This window comes from Gorilla gorilla, chromosome 1 (genome assembly GCF_029281585.2).
Source record: "Gorilla gorilla gorilla isolate KB3781 chromosome 1, NHGRI_mGorGor1-v2.1_pri, whole genome shotgun sequence".
Taxonomy (NCBI): domain Eukaryota; kingdom Metazoa; phylum Chordata; class Mammalia; order Primates; family Hominidae; genus Gorilla; species Gorilla gorilla.
In genome coordinates, this window is record NC_073224.2 from 147,441,990 (window position 1) to 147,454,867 (window position 12,878).

Below are 12,878 nucleotides of genomic sequence, written 5' to 3' on the forward strand. Positions count from 1 at the left end.
TCTGGGCTGGATGCCTCTAGGTCTCTTGTACAGCTGTCATCTTGGGGACATTTTTCATTACCCTAGGGATTCCCTTTGCCATACTTTTGTACTGGACTTCCTCTTTCTTCCATCAAAGACAAAAGATGCCATTTTTCCTTGATGTACTTTATTTTGGTGGAGCATATTATCTACTTTCCTGAAAAAATGGTTTATGGGAGATAAATCATAAAAAGGTTTTATTAGATTCTACATCTCATGATTGATCCAAAAGACGTTTTAAAAACAAAACAAAAAAAGGCCTTGTAGGTCTTAACTCTTACTTAGCCTCACATTTATTTGATAGTTTGAGTGGGTATTTTAAAAATTGAAGATGATTATAAAAATTTTAATGTAGACATTATTTTTTCTCAGAATTTTGAAGGCACTGCTCTGTCTTTTGCAGTTGGAGAGTCTGATGCCATTCTGATTCTTAAATCTTTTATATAAAACATGTTTTTGCTTTTGGCAGGAAGCTTTACCTTTTCTTTCTTTCAAGTGTCCTGAAACTTCACTGTGATGTATCATGGTATAGGTCTACTTTTATCCACTGTCCTGGACACTTGCTAGGCCTTTTCAGTCTCGAAGCTCATGACTTTCAGGTAAGAGAAATTTACGTCTAAGACCTCTTTTTTTTTTTTAAAAGCATCCCTTCTCTCTTAACTGAGTTTTTTCCCGGCTTCTCGGAGATACTATCCTCAAATTCTCTGGTAATATGTGACTCTGCTCAAACTTCAAGACTAGGGAACTAAAGACTGACAGGTGTTTTGAATTCTTGGGTAGGACTTGTTGACCTTCATCGTAGGGTGATCAAACTGAGATCCTTTTTTGGGGAATCCCAGATTCCCTCAGATAGGAATCTTTTACTAAAAATTACAGAGAGTGCTGGTGCCTCTATTTCCTTAGTGAGTCTCAAAAATACTTCCATGCACATTCAGTGACTTTAAAAAACCCGTGTCTCATTTTACCTGGAAATATAATACTTTTTGTTTTTACTGGCATTTCACAAAAAATTTTTGTTGTTGCTCAGTGTTTGAAGATACTCATGTAGTATGTATTCAAAAATTAGGAAAGACAGTGGGCCTCAAAAGCATATGCTTTGCCAGTCATGGTGGTTCACACCTGTAATCCCAGCACTTTGGGAGGCCAAGGCAGGCAGATGGCTTGAGCTCAGGAGTTCAAGACCAGCTGGGCAGCAATGGCAAAACCCCGTCTCTACAAAAAATACAAAAGTTTTCCAGGTGTGGTGCCATGCACCTGTAGTCCCAGCTACTTGGGAGGCTGAAGCAGGAGGATTGCTGAAGCCCAGGAGGCAGAGGTTGCAATGAACTGAGTTTGCACCACTGCACTCCAGCCTGGGCAACAGTGCCAGGCCGTGTCTCCCCCGACCAAAAAAAAAAAAAAAGCATATAATAAATTATGTATGTGTAATTTTCAAGTGGATAGTTTTTATCAGATTCCTGATTCCCTAATAAGCCCAAAGAGATTTCAAACAAAACCAAAATACAAACAAAAGCCATTGCCTAGAGTAGTGGTCCCTATTCTGAGATGTGCATCAGAGTTATTCAGGCTTTTTAACCATATAGGTCTTTAGCCCCTACCTCTATACCACAAGAAGAAAGTTGCAGAAAAAGTTCATTTAAACAGTTTTCCTTGTGTCAGCCATCAGGTGGTAGAATTGGCCCGGAACAGCTTGGTTGTACTACTGGAAAGATCGCATCCATTTCTACATACCAGACACTAGTCAGATGTTCATAGTTCGGAAGCACTTTTGTCCTAAATAATTAAGAGTTCCATTTCAGCTAAATCAACTTTTCTCTGTCTCAGCCCCATTTTATTTGAACCAGAGGGTCTACCACGGTGATTCTGAGAGTTTAGAGCACTGTCATCCCTTGGTGTCTATGGGGGATTGGTTTCAGGATCCCTGTGGATACCAAAATCCATGGATGCTCAAGTTCTGTATGTAAAATGATGTAGTGTTTGCATATAACCTACAGACATCCTCCCATATACTTTGAGTCATCTCTAGATTACTTTTAGCACCTAATCCAATGTAAACAGTTGTTATACTGTATTGTTTAGGTGATGATGACGAGAAAAGAGTCGGTACATGTTCAGTATAGAGGAAACCATCCTTTTTTCTCCTAATTATTTTGGACCCACAATTGTTTGAATCCATGAATGTGGGTCCCACTGATATAGAGATCCAACCGTATTTCAAAATTTCCTGAGATGCATGTAAAAAATGTATATTCTGGGATTTCACTTTTCAAAAGGATTCAAAATCCTTGGATCTCAAGCGGGATTCTACATTTTTGACAGAGAGCCTCAGTTCTTTTTTTTTTTTATTATTATACTTTAAGTTTTAGGGTACATGTGCACATTGTGCAGGTTAGTTACATATGTATACATGTGCCATTCTGGTGCGCTGCACCCACTAACTCGTCATCTAGCATTAGGTATATCTCCCAATGCTATCCCTCCCCCCTCCCCCCACCCCACAACAGTCCCCAGAGTGTGATATTCCCCTTCCTGTGTCCATGTGATCTCATTGTTCAATTCCCACCTATGAGTGAGAATATGCGGTGTTTGGTTTTTTGTTCTTGCGATAGTTTACTGAGAATGATGGTTTCCAATTTCATCCATGTCCCTACAAAGGACATGAACTCATCATTTTTTATGGCTGCATAGTATTCCATGGTGTATATGTGCCACATTTTCTTAATCCAGTCTATCATTGTTGGACATTTGGGTTGGTTCCAAGTCTTTGCTATTGTGAATAATGCCGCAATAAACATACGTGTGCATGTGTCTTTATAGCAGCATGATTTATAGTCCTTTGGGTATATACCCAGTAATGGGATGGCTGAGTCAAATGGTATTTCTAGTTCTAGATCCCTGAGGAATCGCCACACTGACTTCCACAATGGTTGAACTAGTTTACAGTCCCACCAACAGTGTAAAAGTGTTCCTATTTCTCCACATCCTCTCCAGCACCTGTTGTTTCCTGACTTTTTAATGATTGCCATTCTAACTGGTGTGAGATGATATCTCATTGTGGTTTTGATTTGCATTTCTCTGATGGCCAGTGATGATGAGCATTTTTTCATGTGTTTTTTGGCTGCATAAATGTCTTCTTTTGCGAAGTGTCTGTTCATGTCCTTCACCCACTTTTTGATGGGGTTGTTTGTTTTTTTCTTGTAAATTTGTTTGAGTTCATTGTAGATTCTGGATATTAGCCCTTTGTCAGATGAGTAGGTTGCGAAAATTTTCTCCCATGTTGTAGGTTGCCTGTTCACTCTGATGGTAGTTTGTTTTGCTGTGCAGAAGCTCTTTAGTTTAATTAGATCCCATTTGTCAATTTTGTCTTTTGTTGCCATTGCTTTTGGTGTTTTGGACATGAAGTCCTTGCCCATGCCTATGTCCTGAATGGTAATGCCTAGGTTTTCTTCTAGGGTTTTTATGGTTTTAGGTCTAATGTTTAAATCTTTAATCCATCTTGAATTGATTTTTGTATAAGGTGTAAGGAAGGGATCCAGTTTCAGCTTTCTACATATGGCTAGCCAGTTTTCCTAGCACCATTTATTAAATAGGGAATCCTTTCCCCATTGCTTGTTTTTCTCAGGTTTGTCAAAGATCAGATAGTTGTAGGTATGCGGCGTTATTTCTGAGAGATCCTCAGTTCTTATGCAGATGACTAGTGGATTACATTTTGAAATATGCTAATCTCAGTTTGCTACTGATAATACCCATAAGGATTTTTTTCTTTTTTTTCGGAGGAAAGGGAGAGTTGGAAAGGTTGATTGTCTGCCTGCTTTTTGTTGTTGCTTAAATATAGTTTGCCCCTGAAAGTCTGGTAATAAGGATAAGCAGTATACCATTTAGATCAGATAGCCAGGACTGCACTTTAGAGGGCCCAGCTGTGGCTTTCTTCTAGCCAAACCCCTTTCCACAGGATGAGGACTCCCAGAAGACATGTCTACCTGAAGTTCATGCAGCCCCTTCTAGAACATATTCTGGGTAGTCAGTACCCTGGAATTCCTTCCCCAAATGCCCACTTCCAGACCTAGTACAGGACTCCTCCCTCATCAGATCCAGTGTGCACACACCTAAGTCTAAGGGACAGATAACCAAGGGATAGCTTCAGTTTTACCAGATAGTCGCTTACCTTCACCACTTTTTCTCTCCACCAATAAATTCCTTTACCTTTGCTATTCCATATTAACAGCTCTCAATGAGATTCCTTTGATGTTGAGGAAATGACCCTTCAACCTGTAGTTAATTTTCTATAATTACATCTGATGATGAGGCTGCAGTGTTTTAATTGCAATAAATTTTGTTAGAGCAAAGGAAAGCTGCAGCTTTCCGAACAGTTGGGAAGTTGTGGTTCTTCTGCCATACTCCTCCTTTATAACAGCCAGGAAGAAGGAAGACACATGTTCCATATGATTTCTTCAAAAAGGTCTGGGGGAAAAAGAGAAAGGAAGAGATTAACTGACTTAATTTAACACTTGGAGCTATAAATCGTGTGTTGCAATATGGCGATAGGATGTTGCATCAGAACGTGGCAGTTGTAACAATGCAGTGGGTATCATAACCTTGAGGAGGCCTTTGTGGTGCTATATGCCCTTTTCCTAAAGATTCATCTTCAAGTATAGATCCCTCTGTTCTGCCAAGGAGAATGGTATTATTTAAATTACGTTGTACCTCACTATAAATTTGTCCACTTGGTCTGGGGCACAGGAATATAGTTGAAGGTCTGCTTGGGCCAGACATCATTGTTCTGAGTCCCTGCATCCCTGCTGATTCTTGTTGTCATATACAAGCAGGGAAGTGCTGAGGTTTCTTCACTTCTTCCTGGAAGTCTTTCAGGAAAGCTGGGAGGTATTATGGTGAGGCTGTAATGTCTTTATTCTCAGAACCGTTAGTTTTGAAAGTGTATGTAATATTTCCTGAATATTTCACATTGCCTTTATCTAAAGAATTGAAAGATTGTGACTAGGAGTTTGTCCCTGAGAAACAAGGATGAGGGTAGGAGACGTGGAGCATATTTTAGCAAGATTCTTAATAGTCAGAGTAGATATTTGGTAGCTAATTCTTGTTTTTGGTTTTGGTTTTTTACTCTTCCACTTTATTGTAGGAGAAAATTCATGGTGCATGAGAGAAATGAAATAAGTGACAGAATGTCAAAATCAAACTTTAAAACATAAACTCTTGAGGGCAGAGCTGATGACTTAATTATATGTGAGTAGAACTGGTACTATCATGGTTGTGGATTTGGGAGTTTGAGGAAACTTGAGCAAAGAAGTGGCAGATGATGAAAATAAATCAGTTTTAATTCTGATAAAACTGGTTTTGGAAAATGTGGTTTAGATTTAAATGTGGCACAATTTTTTCAATACTAAACTCTAGAATTAGTCAGACTTGCCCACCCAGTAACAGGTAGCTTTTGACCTCCTTAAGCCTCCTTATGTGAGGGTCTTGTACTATAAAACTCCAGGGATTGAGGACGAGAGCCTCATTCTAAAAGATGGGAAGAAAGGGAAAAGAGATGAGTGAGGCATACCATTCCTCTCTCCTCCTCCCCACTAAGAGAAGCCTCACCTTCTCCCCAGGGGGAGTTGGGGAGAGAAGGCAGAAATGTTATACCGGACTGGCACTCCCCCCATGCAGAAGGAAACCTCATGAGTGGGAAGCAGCATTCCTCTCCCACAGTAAGTGATGGTGATATGCTGGCCTTTGGGCTATTATAACAGGATGGAGACTCTTAGCAAAGTTTTAATGATTTATAAATCATTTTCATCATTTACAGAACTATGGAGACATTCTCTCAAGATAGTGTGTGTGATAGTATGGTTTTTAAGTTCATACCTTCTAGAAATACCAGCAAAATATTTACAGATAAACTGATAGGATGTCTGGGGTTTACCTCAAAATTATCCAGGAACAAGAGGTGTGTAATGTAAAAAGATTGTCCATGATGGGTGTTACTTGTTGAAATTAGGTGATGGGTACATGGAGTCCATTATATTATCTCTAGTATAATGAAGATTTAGTTTGAATCTAAACTTTGCTACTAGCTGTATATGTCCTTAGCAAGTTACTCTTCCTGAGTCTCCATTTCCTAATCTATAGAATGAGAAAAGTAAATACTAAAATCTATCACATAGGACGGTTGTTATTATTCAATTAAAGTAAGTTACAGGCCAGGTGTGATGGCTCACACCTGTAATCCCAACACTTTGGGAGACTGAGGCAGGCAGATTGCTTGAGCCCAGGAGTTTGAGACCAGCCTGGGCAACATGGTGAAACCCCCTGTCTACAAAAAATACAAAAAAATTAGCCAGGCATGGTGGCACACGCCTGTAGTCCCAGCTACTCAGGAGGCTGAGGTGGGAGAATCGCTTAAGCCTGGGAGGCGGAGGTTGCAGTGAGCCGAGATCGCACCACTGCACTCCAGCCTGGGTGACAAAGTGAGACTGAGACCTGTCTCAAAAAAATAAAATAAAAATAATTATAAGCCCATTATATAACACATAGAAGGCACTCAAAAATTAGTAACTATGATTATACCTGTAAATAGAAAAATAATAAGGCATCTTCTTCCTTAAACATGGAATGTTTGCTTTTTGGCGTGTGTGTGTTTCCCCCATTTGACTATATTAACTTGGATTTTGTTTTAACAGCTCAGGTGCCTAAAAGGCCAGAGGGGCTTCTCAGGCCAACCTCCTTTTGATGGAATCCACATTGTCAACCATTTAATAGGAGATGATGAATCATTCCATTCCTCTGATGAAGATTTTATAGATAATTCCTTACAGGAAACTGGTGTTGGTTTTCCTTTGCACGGAAAATCTGGCTCGATGTCTTTGAACCCCGCAGTGGCAGATGGTAGTGAGAGCGAAACAGAAGACAGTGTGCTGGAGACCAGAGAGAGCAACCAAGTGGTTCAAAAGGAGCGGCCCCCGAGAAGAAGAGAGTCGTATTCAACCACTGTCTGACCATCACTGTGACCTAGACTATGGATTTATTTAAGGGATCAGTTATCATATGATTAGGGCTTTTTGGAAATAATTTGTTTCATATGTACATATATATATATATATATATATATATTTTACAGTCTTATCTGCCTTTTTATCTTTGCCAAATCTTTACCACTGATTTACCATTGCCATAAAGTAGACTGGTATATGGTTAATGTGTAAAACAAGGTTCTAACAGTATTACTGAATATTAATGTTTCTTGTTTAGAAAATGCAACTATATCTATATGTGGGAACCATTCTGAAGTTCAAAACTATGGAAAATTGAATTTTCTTCAGACAAAACTGCTCTTGTGCAATATTTTATGCTCAGTGAGCAAATTGTGTATTTATGTTTATCAATTTGTTCTCAAGGTGGCTGTCTACAGACATTTGACCAAGACATACATCTGATTTACCTTGTGTTATGTTTTTTTTATTGTTGTTTTTTTTTTTTAAGACAGAGATTCAGTCTGTCACCCAGGCTGGAGTGCTGTGGTGTGATCTTAGCTCACTGCAACCTCCGCCTCCCAGGTTCAAGCAATTTTCCTGCCTCAACCTCCCGAGTACCTGGGACTATATGTGCGCACCACCACACCTGGCTAATTTTTTGTATTTTTAGTAGAGATGGGGTTTCACCGTGTTGGCTGGGCTGGTCTCGAACTCCTAACCTCAAGTGATCCACCCGCCTCAGCCTCCCAAAGTGCTGGGATTACAGGTGTGAGCCACTGCACCCAGCCTACCTTGTCTGTTTGTGTCTGGGAGGTTTTTTTATTTTTATTTTTATTTTTTCATGAAAATTATTGGTGGGCCACTGAAAGTCCCCACACACAAAGCCTTTATTCTATATAATTTCATAAACACAAATTCATGATTATCTGTTTTGAGAGTTTTAAGTTTTGTTTTAATGTTTAACTTTTATGTGCATATGATGCTTCCATGTGTTGGTTACTAGAGTAGTAGGTTAACTACAGACATACTGTTTTGTTTGTACATATTTATAAATCTGTACCACCTAACATTGAACATCATTTTATATGAAGAACATACATGTTGCTAAATGACTGCTTTCAGCATCTAACAGGACTTCTGTAAATAATAGGTTAAAAGTTAAAAATAAAACACTAATGTTTTAAGAGCTTTAGTATTTTGCTTAGCATTCAATACTAGCAGATTCATAACTGATGCCTGTTCAAAAACACTGTTGGTGGAATCTTTTATTTCATGTGTATGTAACTACTAAATTTTTCATGACTGAAGAGGTTATAACACATATTAGTTAGTGCTAATATTCTACTGAATATAATTTAAGCAATGGGCTAAGGTCCAAGAAACATAGCAATTATATCTACAAATAATCTATTAACATGATCTTCAGAATCTCTAGTTTTTGTTCTATAGGTAAAGCCATAAGAATCCTTTCCTACCAGTTTTTCCTATATCATTTAGATATTATTTCCTAGAAAACAGGATGTCTGTCACTGATAAGTTAGAGAAAACACCCAAATTATACTTGCACTATGGAAAGACGACATGAATATGTTGACTGGGTACTTTCTACTCTCATTTTTGTTAGCCTATGAAAAAAAAAACATTTTGTTAACCTATGGAAAAAGGCTTGGAAGAGAAAAGTAGAATTCAGTATGTATGGAGGCACAGTTTTGCACAGTATGTTGCATGCGGCAAAAAAAATTATGAAATAGTAGAAGAGATAAAAGTAGTTTTCTGTCAAAAACTAGGAGTTAAGCCTTCAGGTACATTGTGGACTAGGCTTTCCAGCAAGGTTTTTGTAGCTATTTGCTTGCCTGAGAAATGAAATTGAGAACATACCCCTGCATGTCTGTCCTTAACACCAGGCTAAATTCTGGTGGTTAAATAACTTATCTGTGGTTACAAGCTAGTAAGTAGCAGAGCCAAGATTTTTTTTAATATAGAGACAGGTGTCTCACTGTGTTGTCCAGGCTGGTCTTGAACTCCTGGCCTCAAGTGGTCCTCCTGCCTCAGCCTCCCAAAGTGTGGGGATTACAGGTGCGAGCTACTGCTCCCAGCAAGAGCCAAGATTTTAACCTAGATCTCCCTAACACCAAAGCTTTTGAAAGGGTTTAGCTGAAGAATTTCTCAATTCTCTGTTTTGTTTTGTTTTTATTTTTGTTTTTTGAGATGAAGTCTCACTCTGTAACCCAGGCTGGAGTGCAGTGGTACGATCTTGGCTCACTGCAACCTCCACCTCCCGGGTTCAAGCGATTCTCCTGCCTCAGCTCCCAAGTAGCTGGGACTACAGGTGCACGCCACCACAACTGGCTAATTTTTGTATTTTTAGTAGAGATGGGGTTTCGCTATGTTGGCCAGGCTGATCTCAAACTTCTGACCTCAGGTGATCCACCCGCTTTGACCTCCCAAAGTGCTGGGATTACTAGACGTAAGCCACCACACCTGGCAATTCCCTGCTTTTTTGACAACGTAATTTAAATGAATTTGATTTAAATGTTTCCTGAATATATATACAGATAGATAGATGAGTATCAACACTTACAAGCTCTACACAGTCTGTGAGTGTAGATACTACTTACTCGTAGGATTGTCTTGTGCTTTGGGGATTTTTGTTCGGAGTTCTATACTATCAGCCCAGAAAGCTATCAATGTCCAAGTGAAGTGAGATGTTGCATGGCCACATTATTGCTTTGACCCTCACATTAAGAAATCTGAATGATCTGGACCAGGGGTCAGCAAAGTGCAGCCTACAAGCTATTGCAGTCAGCTGCCAGTTTTTACTTTTTTAAATAGTTGGGGAAAAAATTCCAAAGACTGATATTTTGTGTCACATGAAAATTATATGAAATTCAAATTGCAGTGTCCATAAGTAAAGTTTTATTGGGGCACACCCATGCTCACCCTTTTAAATATTGTGTATGGCTGCTTTGTGCTACAGTAGCAGAGTTGAGTCATTGCAAGGGAGACCGTATGGCCCAGGTAGCCTAAAATATTTATCTGATCCTTTACAGAAAAAGTTTGCTAACCCTTGATAACAAATACTCTAAAATGCAGGTTTTTCTTCCTCAGTTTAGCTCAGTGGTAGGTCAAATTGTTTGCTTTTGCTATTAAGCTTATGATTTGGAAACGTAAAATTTCATGGTGGATCTTATACTCAGAACTATTCAAAAGGGAAAACATGCCAGCCATTTTATATGATGAAGTCTCTTATTCCATAGAGAACTGTAGAAAGATATCTGTATCTTTGGAGAAGGAGAAAGAAAGGAAAGAACTCCAGAATCCCATCACTGTTCTTTAAAGCATGCATCACAGACCTTTAAGGGTATGCTTTATTGAGTAAAGGTTATAGTTTGACTTTAAGAAATTTTCTAGAATCATGTTTGAATTCTAAACGTTGATATTCTTAAGTACCATTTCTGATTAGGAATTAGGTGTTAAAAGAATCATGGTAAGGAAACCTTAATCCGTTGAAACTCTTGTAATTTGGACAACAAAACACTAGAAATAACACTCTTTTCTTTGAAGATCTGATTCAAATACACCTTAGAAGAGTTTAAAATCTCCCAGGCCTTTAGGATGCAATAGGATATTATGCCCTGGTTTGACTCCTTTTCATTCAAATTAATGTAAGTATGTTGTTCAAGACTTTGAAGCATTGAACAATGTTCCCTTGATGAATTTTATTTAATTACTGACATTTTGTGATATTTGAATGTTATTAAGTTAAACACTTAGAGCTGAGTATATTCAGGGGAGAAAAGTGAATGAAATGACTCATAATAAGAAAGGTTGGTCCCTTGGGACAGTTACCTTCCTGGTGTCATTGCCATCCTGGGTTGACAAGCTGAGAGTAGAGGATACAAGTGATGTGAATAAAATGGAAATTGCATTGAGTTAATGAAACAGACACTTTTAGATCAAGAAAACACTTCAACAGCCTTTTTAGAAATTGGCACACTCCTATAGTCCCACCTACACAAGAGGCTGAGGCAGGAGGATCACTAGAGTACAGGAGTTTGGGGCTGTAGTGTGTAATGATCACACCTGTGAAAGAATAACCACTGCACTCCAACCTGGGCAACATGGCAAGACCCTGTCTCTTTAAAAAAAAAAAATTCTTCCTGGGAAAAGAAGTCAAAGATGTAACTTTACACAATTTCTACCCCCACCGTCTTTTTTGTTTGTTTGTTTGTTTGTTTTTTGGCTAGATACTAAGTATTCAGTGTTTGCTGAGATGTCAGGTTTCTACTAATCAGCCAGTTATTTGGGAAGGAGAAAAACTTTTTCTCAACTCTGAACATGATGCAGCTTGTTAACTCTCCAGATAGTGCCTTTGATTGAAAATAAGGTCTACGCCTTTTTAAGTATATTATTTCTGACATCGTAAGAAATAATTTAGTTCCTTATTCTCATTTATCTTTTATATAATGCACTGTAATATTCAGGTTTAAAGTAAAATAAGTATATGAATTATATTTTGGTAAAACTGTTTCATGACCAGCTTGATTAATGTATATTAACATACCAGACATTGACAGTGAACATTTCATGAAATCAGTTATTTACTTACTAAAACAATGAGTTTTAGCTTGAAAGTTACTGCTGCTCTATTATTAACAAAACTAAGTTTTAAAAATTAATTTTAATTCTACTGAAGTTTAATTTCTGGTTAAAGGTATAGTGGATGCTATTTATGATCCAAGTTTTTACATCACATCCATTGATCTGCCTATCCCTTCTTTTTACTCCAAAGAGGAGATGATAGAATAATACATTCAGTATACTACCAAGAAGCAAAGTTATAATGTGTTTCATTTTACTATTGGAATTTTTTATTGTAACATTGTATAATAACCTGAAATGTTTACTTGTGCCTTTTCTTTAAACAATTAAAGTTTTCCATTTTATAAGAATTTCTGTTTCCTTCAGCTTTTCAACTTTAAAAGAGGAGGGGCATCAAAACACTGTTAACGAATGGGTGGGGCGCGGTGGCTCACACCTGTAATCCCAGTACTTTCGGAGGCCGAGGCGGGCAGATCACTTGAGCTCAGAAGTTCGAGAACAGCCTGGCCAACATGGTGAAACCCTGTCTCTACTAAAAATACAAAAATTAGCCAGGTGTGGTGGTGCATGCCTGTAGTCACAGCTACTCAGGAGGCTGAGGCAGAAGAATCGCTTGAACCCGGGAGGTGGAGGTTGCAGTGAGCCGTGATCACACTACTGCACTCCAGCCTGGGCGACAGAGCAAGACTCCGTGTCAAAAAAAAAAAAAAAAAAGGTTGGCCTGATGTGAAACGTTCATTAGCAAGGTTTGTGCTCCGAAGGTGCAGGGACTACATCTACCTGGTCCATCCACATATTTTTAGTGCTAAACAGAGAATCTGGCACGTGATTGCATTCAGTAAATTTTTTTTTTTTTTTTTTTTGAGATGGAGTTTCGCTCATGTTGCCCAGGCTGGGGTGCAATGGCAAGATCTCGGCTCACTGCAACCTCCTCCTGGGTTCAAGTGATTCTCCTGCCTCAGCCTCCTGAGTAGCTGGGATTACAAGCATGCGCCACCACACCCGGCAATTTTGTATTTTTAGTAGAGACGGGGTTTCTCCATGTTGGTCAGGCTGCTCTGGAACTCCCGACCTCAGGTGATCCGCCTGCCTCGGCCTCCCAAAGTGCTGGGATTTCAGTCGTGAGCCACCACGCCTGGCCCAGTAAATATTTTTTAATTTAATGAAAGACCATCTTTAGTGAAAGATGTCTAGGTTTGTTTCCTTCAGGAACATGGTAATTTTTTGGAAATATCAATAGCAGTATTTTCATCTCACATTGTACTTTAGGTTATTAATTAG

At 38.8% G+C, this 12,878-nt stretch overlaps 1 protein-coding gene across 13 annotated transcripts in view; it reads left to right on the forward strand.

Moving 5' to 3' along the window:
- EVI5 (ecotropic viral integration site 5) overlaps positions 1-11,947 on the forward strand; it is a 277,795-nt gene extending 265,848 nt beyond the window's left edge. For 9 of the 13 annotated variants that reach the window (XM_063696986.1, XM_063697007.1, XM_063696981.1 and 6 more), the window contains 2 exons: positions 5,634-5,732; positions 6,705-11,947. In XM_063696986.1, coding sequence (XP_063553056.1) covers positions 5,634-5,732; positions 6,705-7,019 — 414 coding nt within the window. In that variant the 3' untranslated portion in view covers positions 7,020-11,947. The remainder of the gene's footprint in view (positions 1-5,633; positions 5,733-6,704) is intronic. The other 4 variants (XM_055352262.2, XM_063696995.1, XM_055352271.2 and 1 more) reach the window with 1 other exon arrangement.
- The last annotated feature ends 931 nt before the right edge of the window (positions 11,948-12,878 follow it).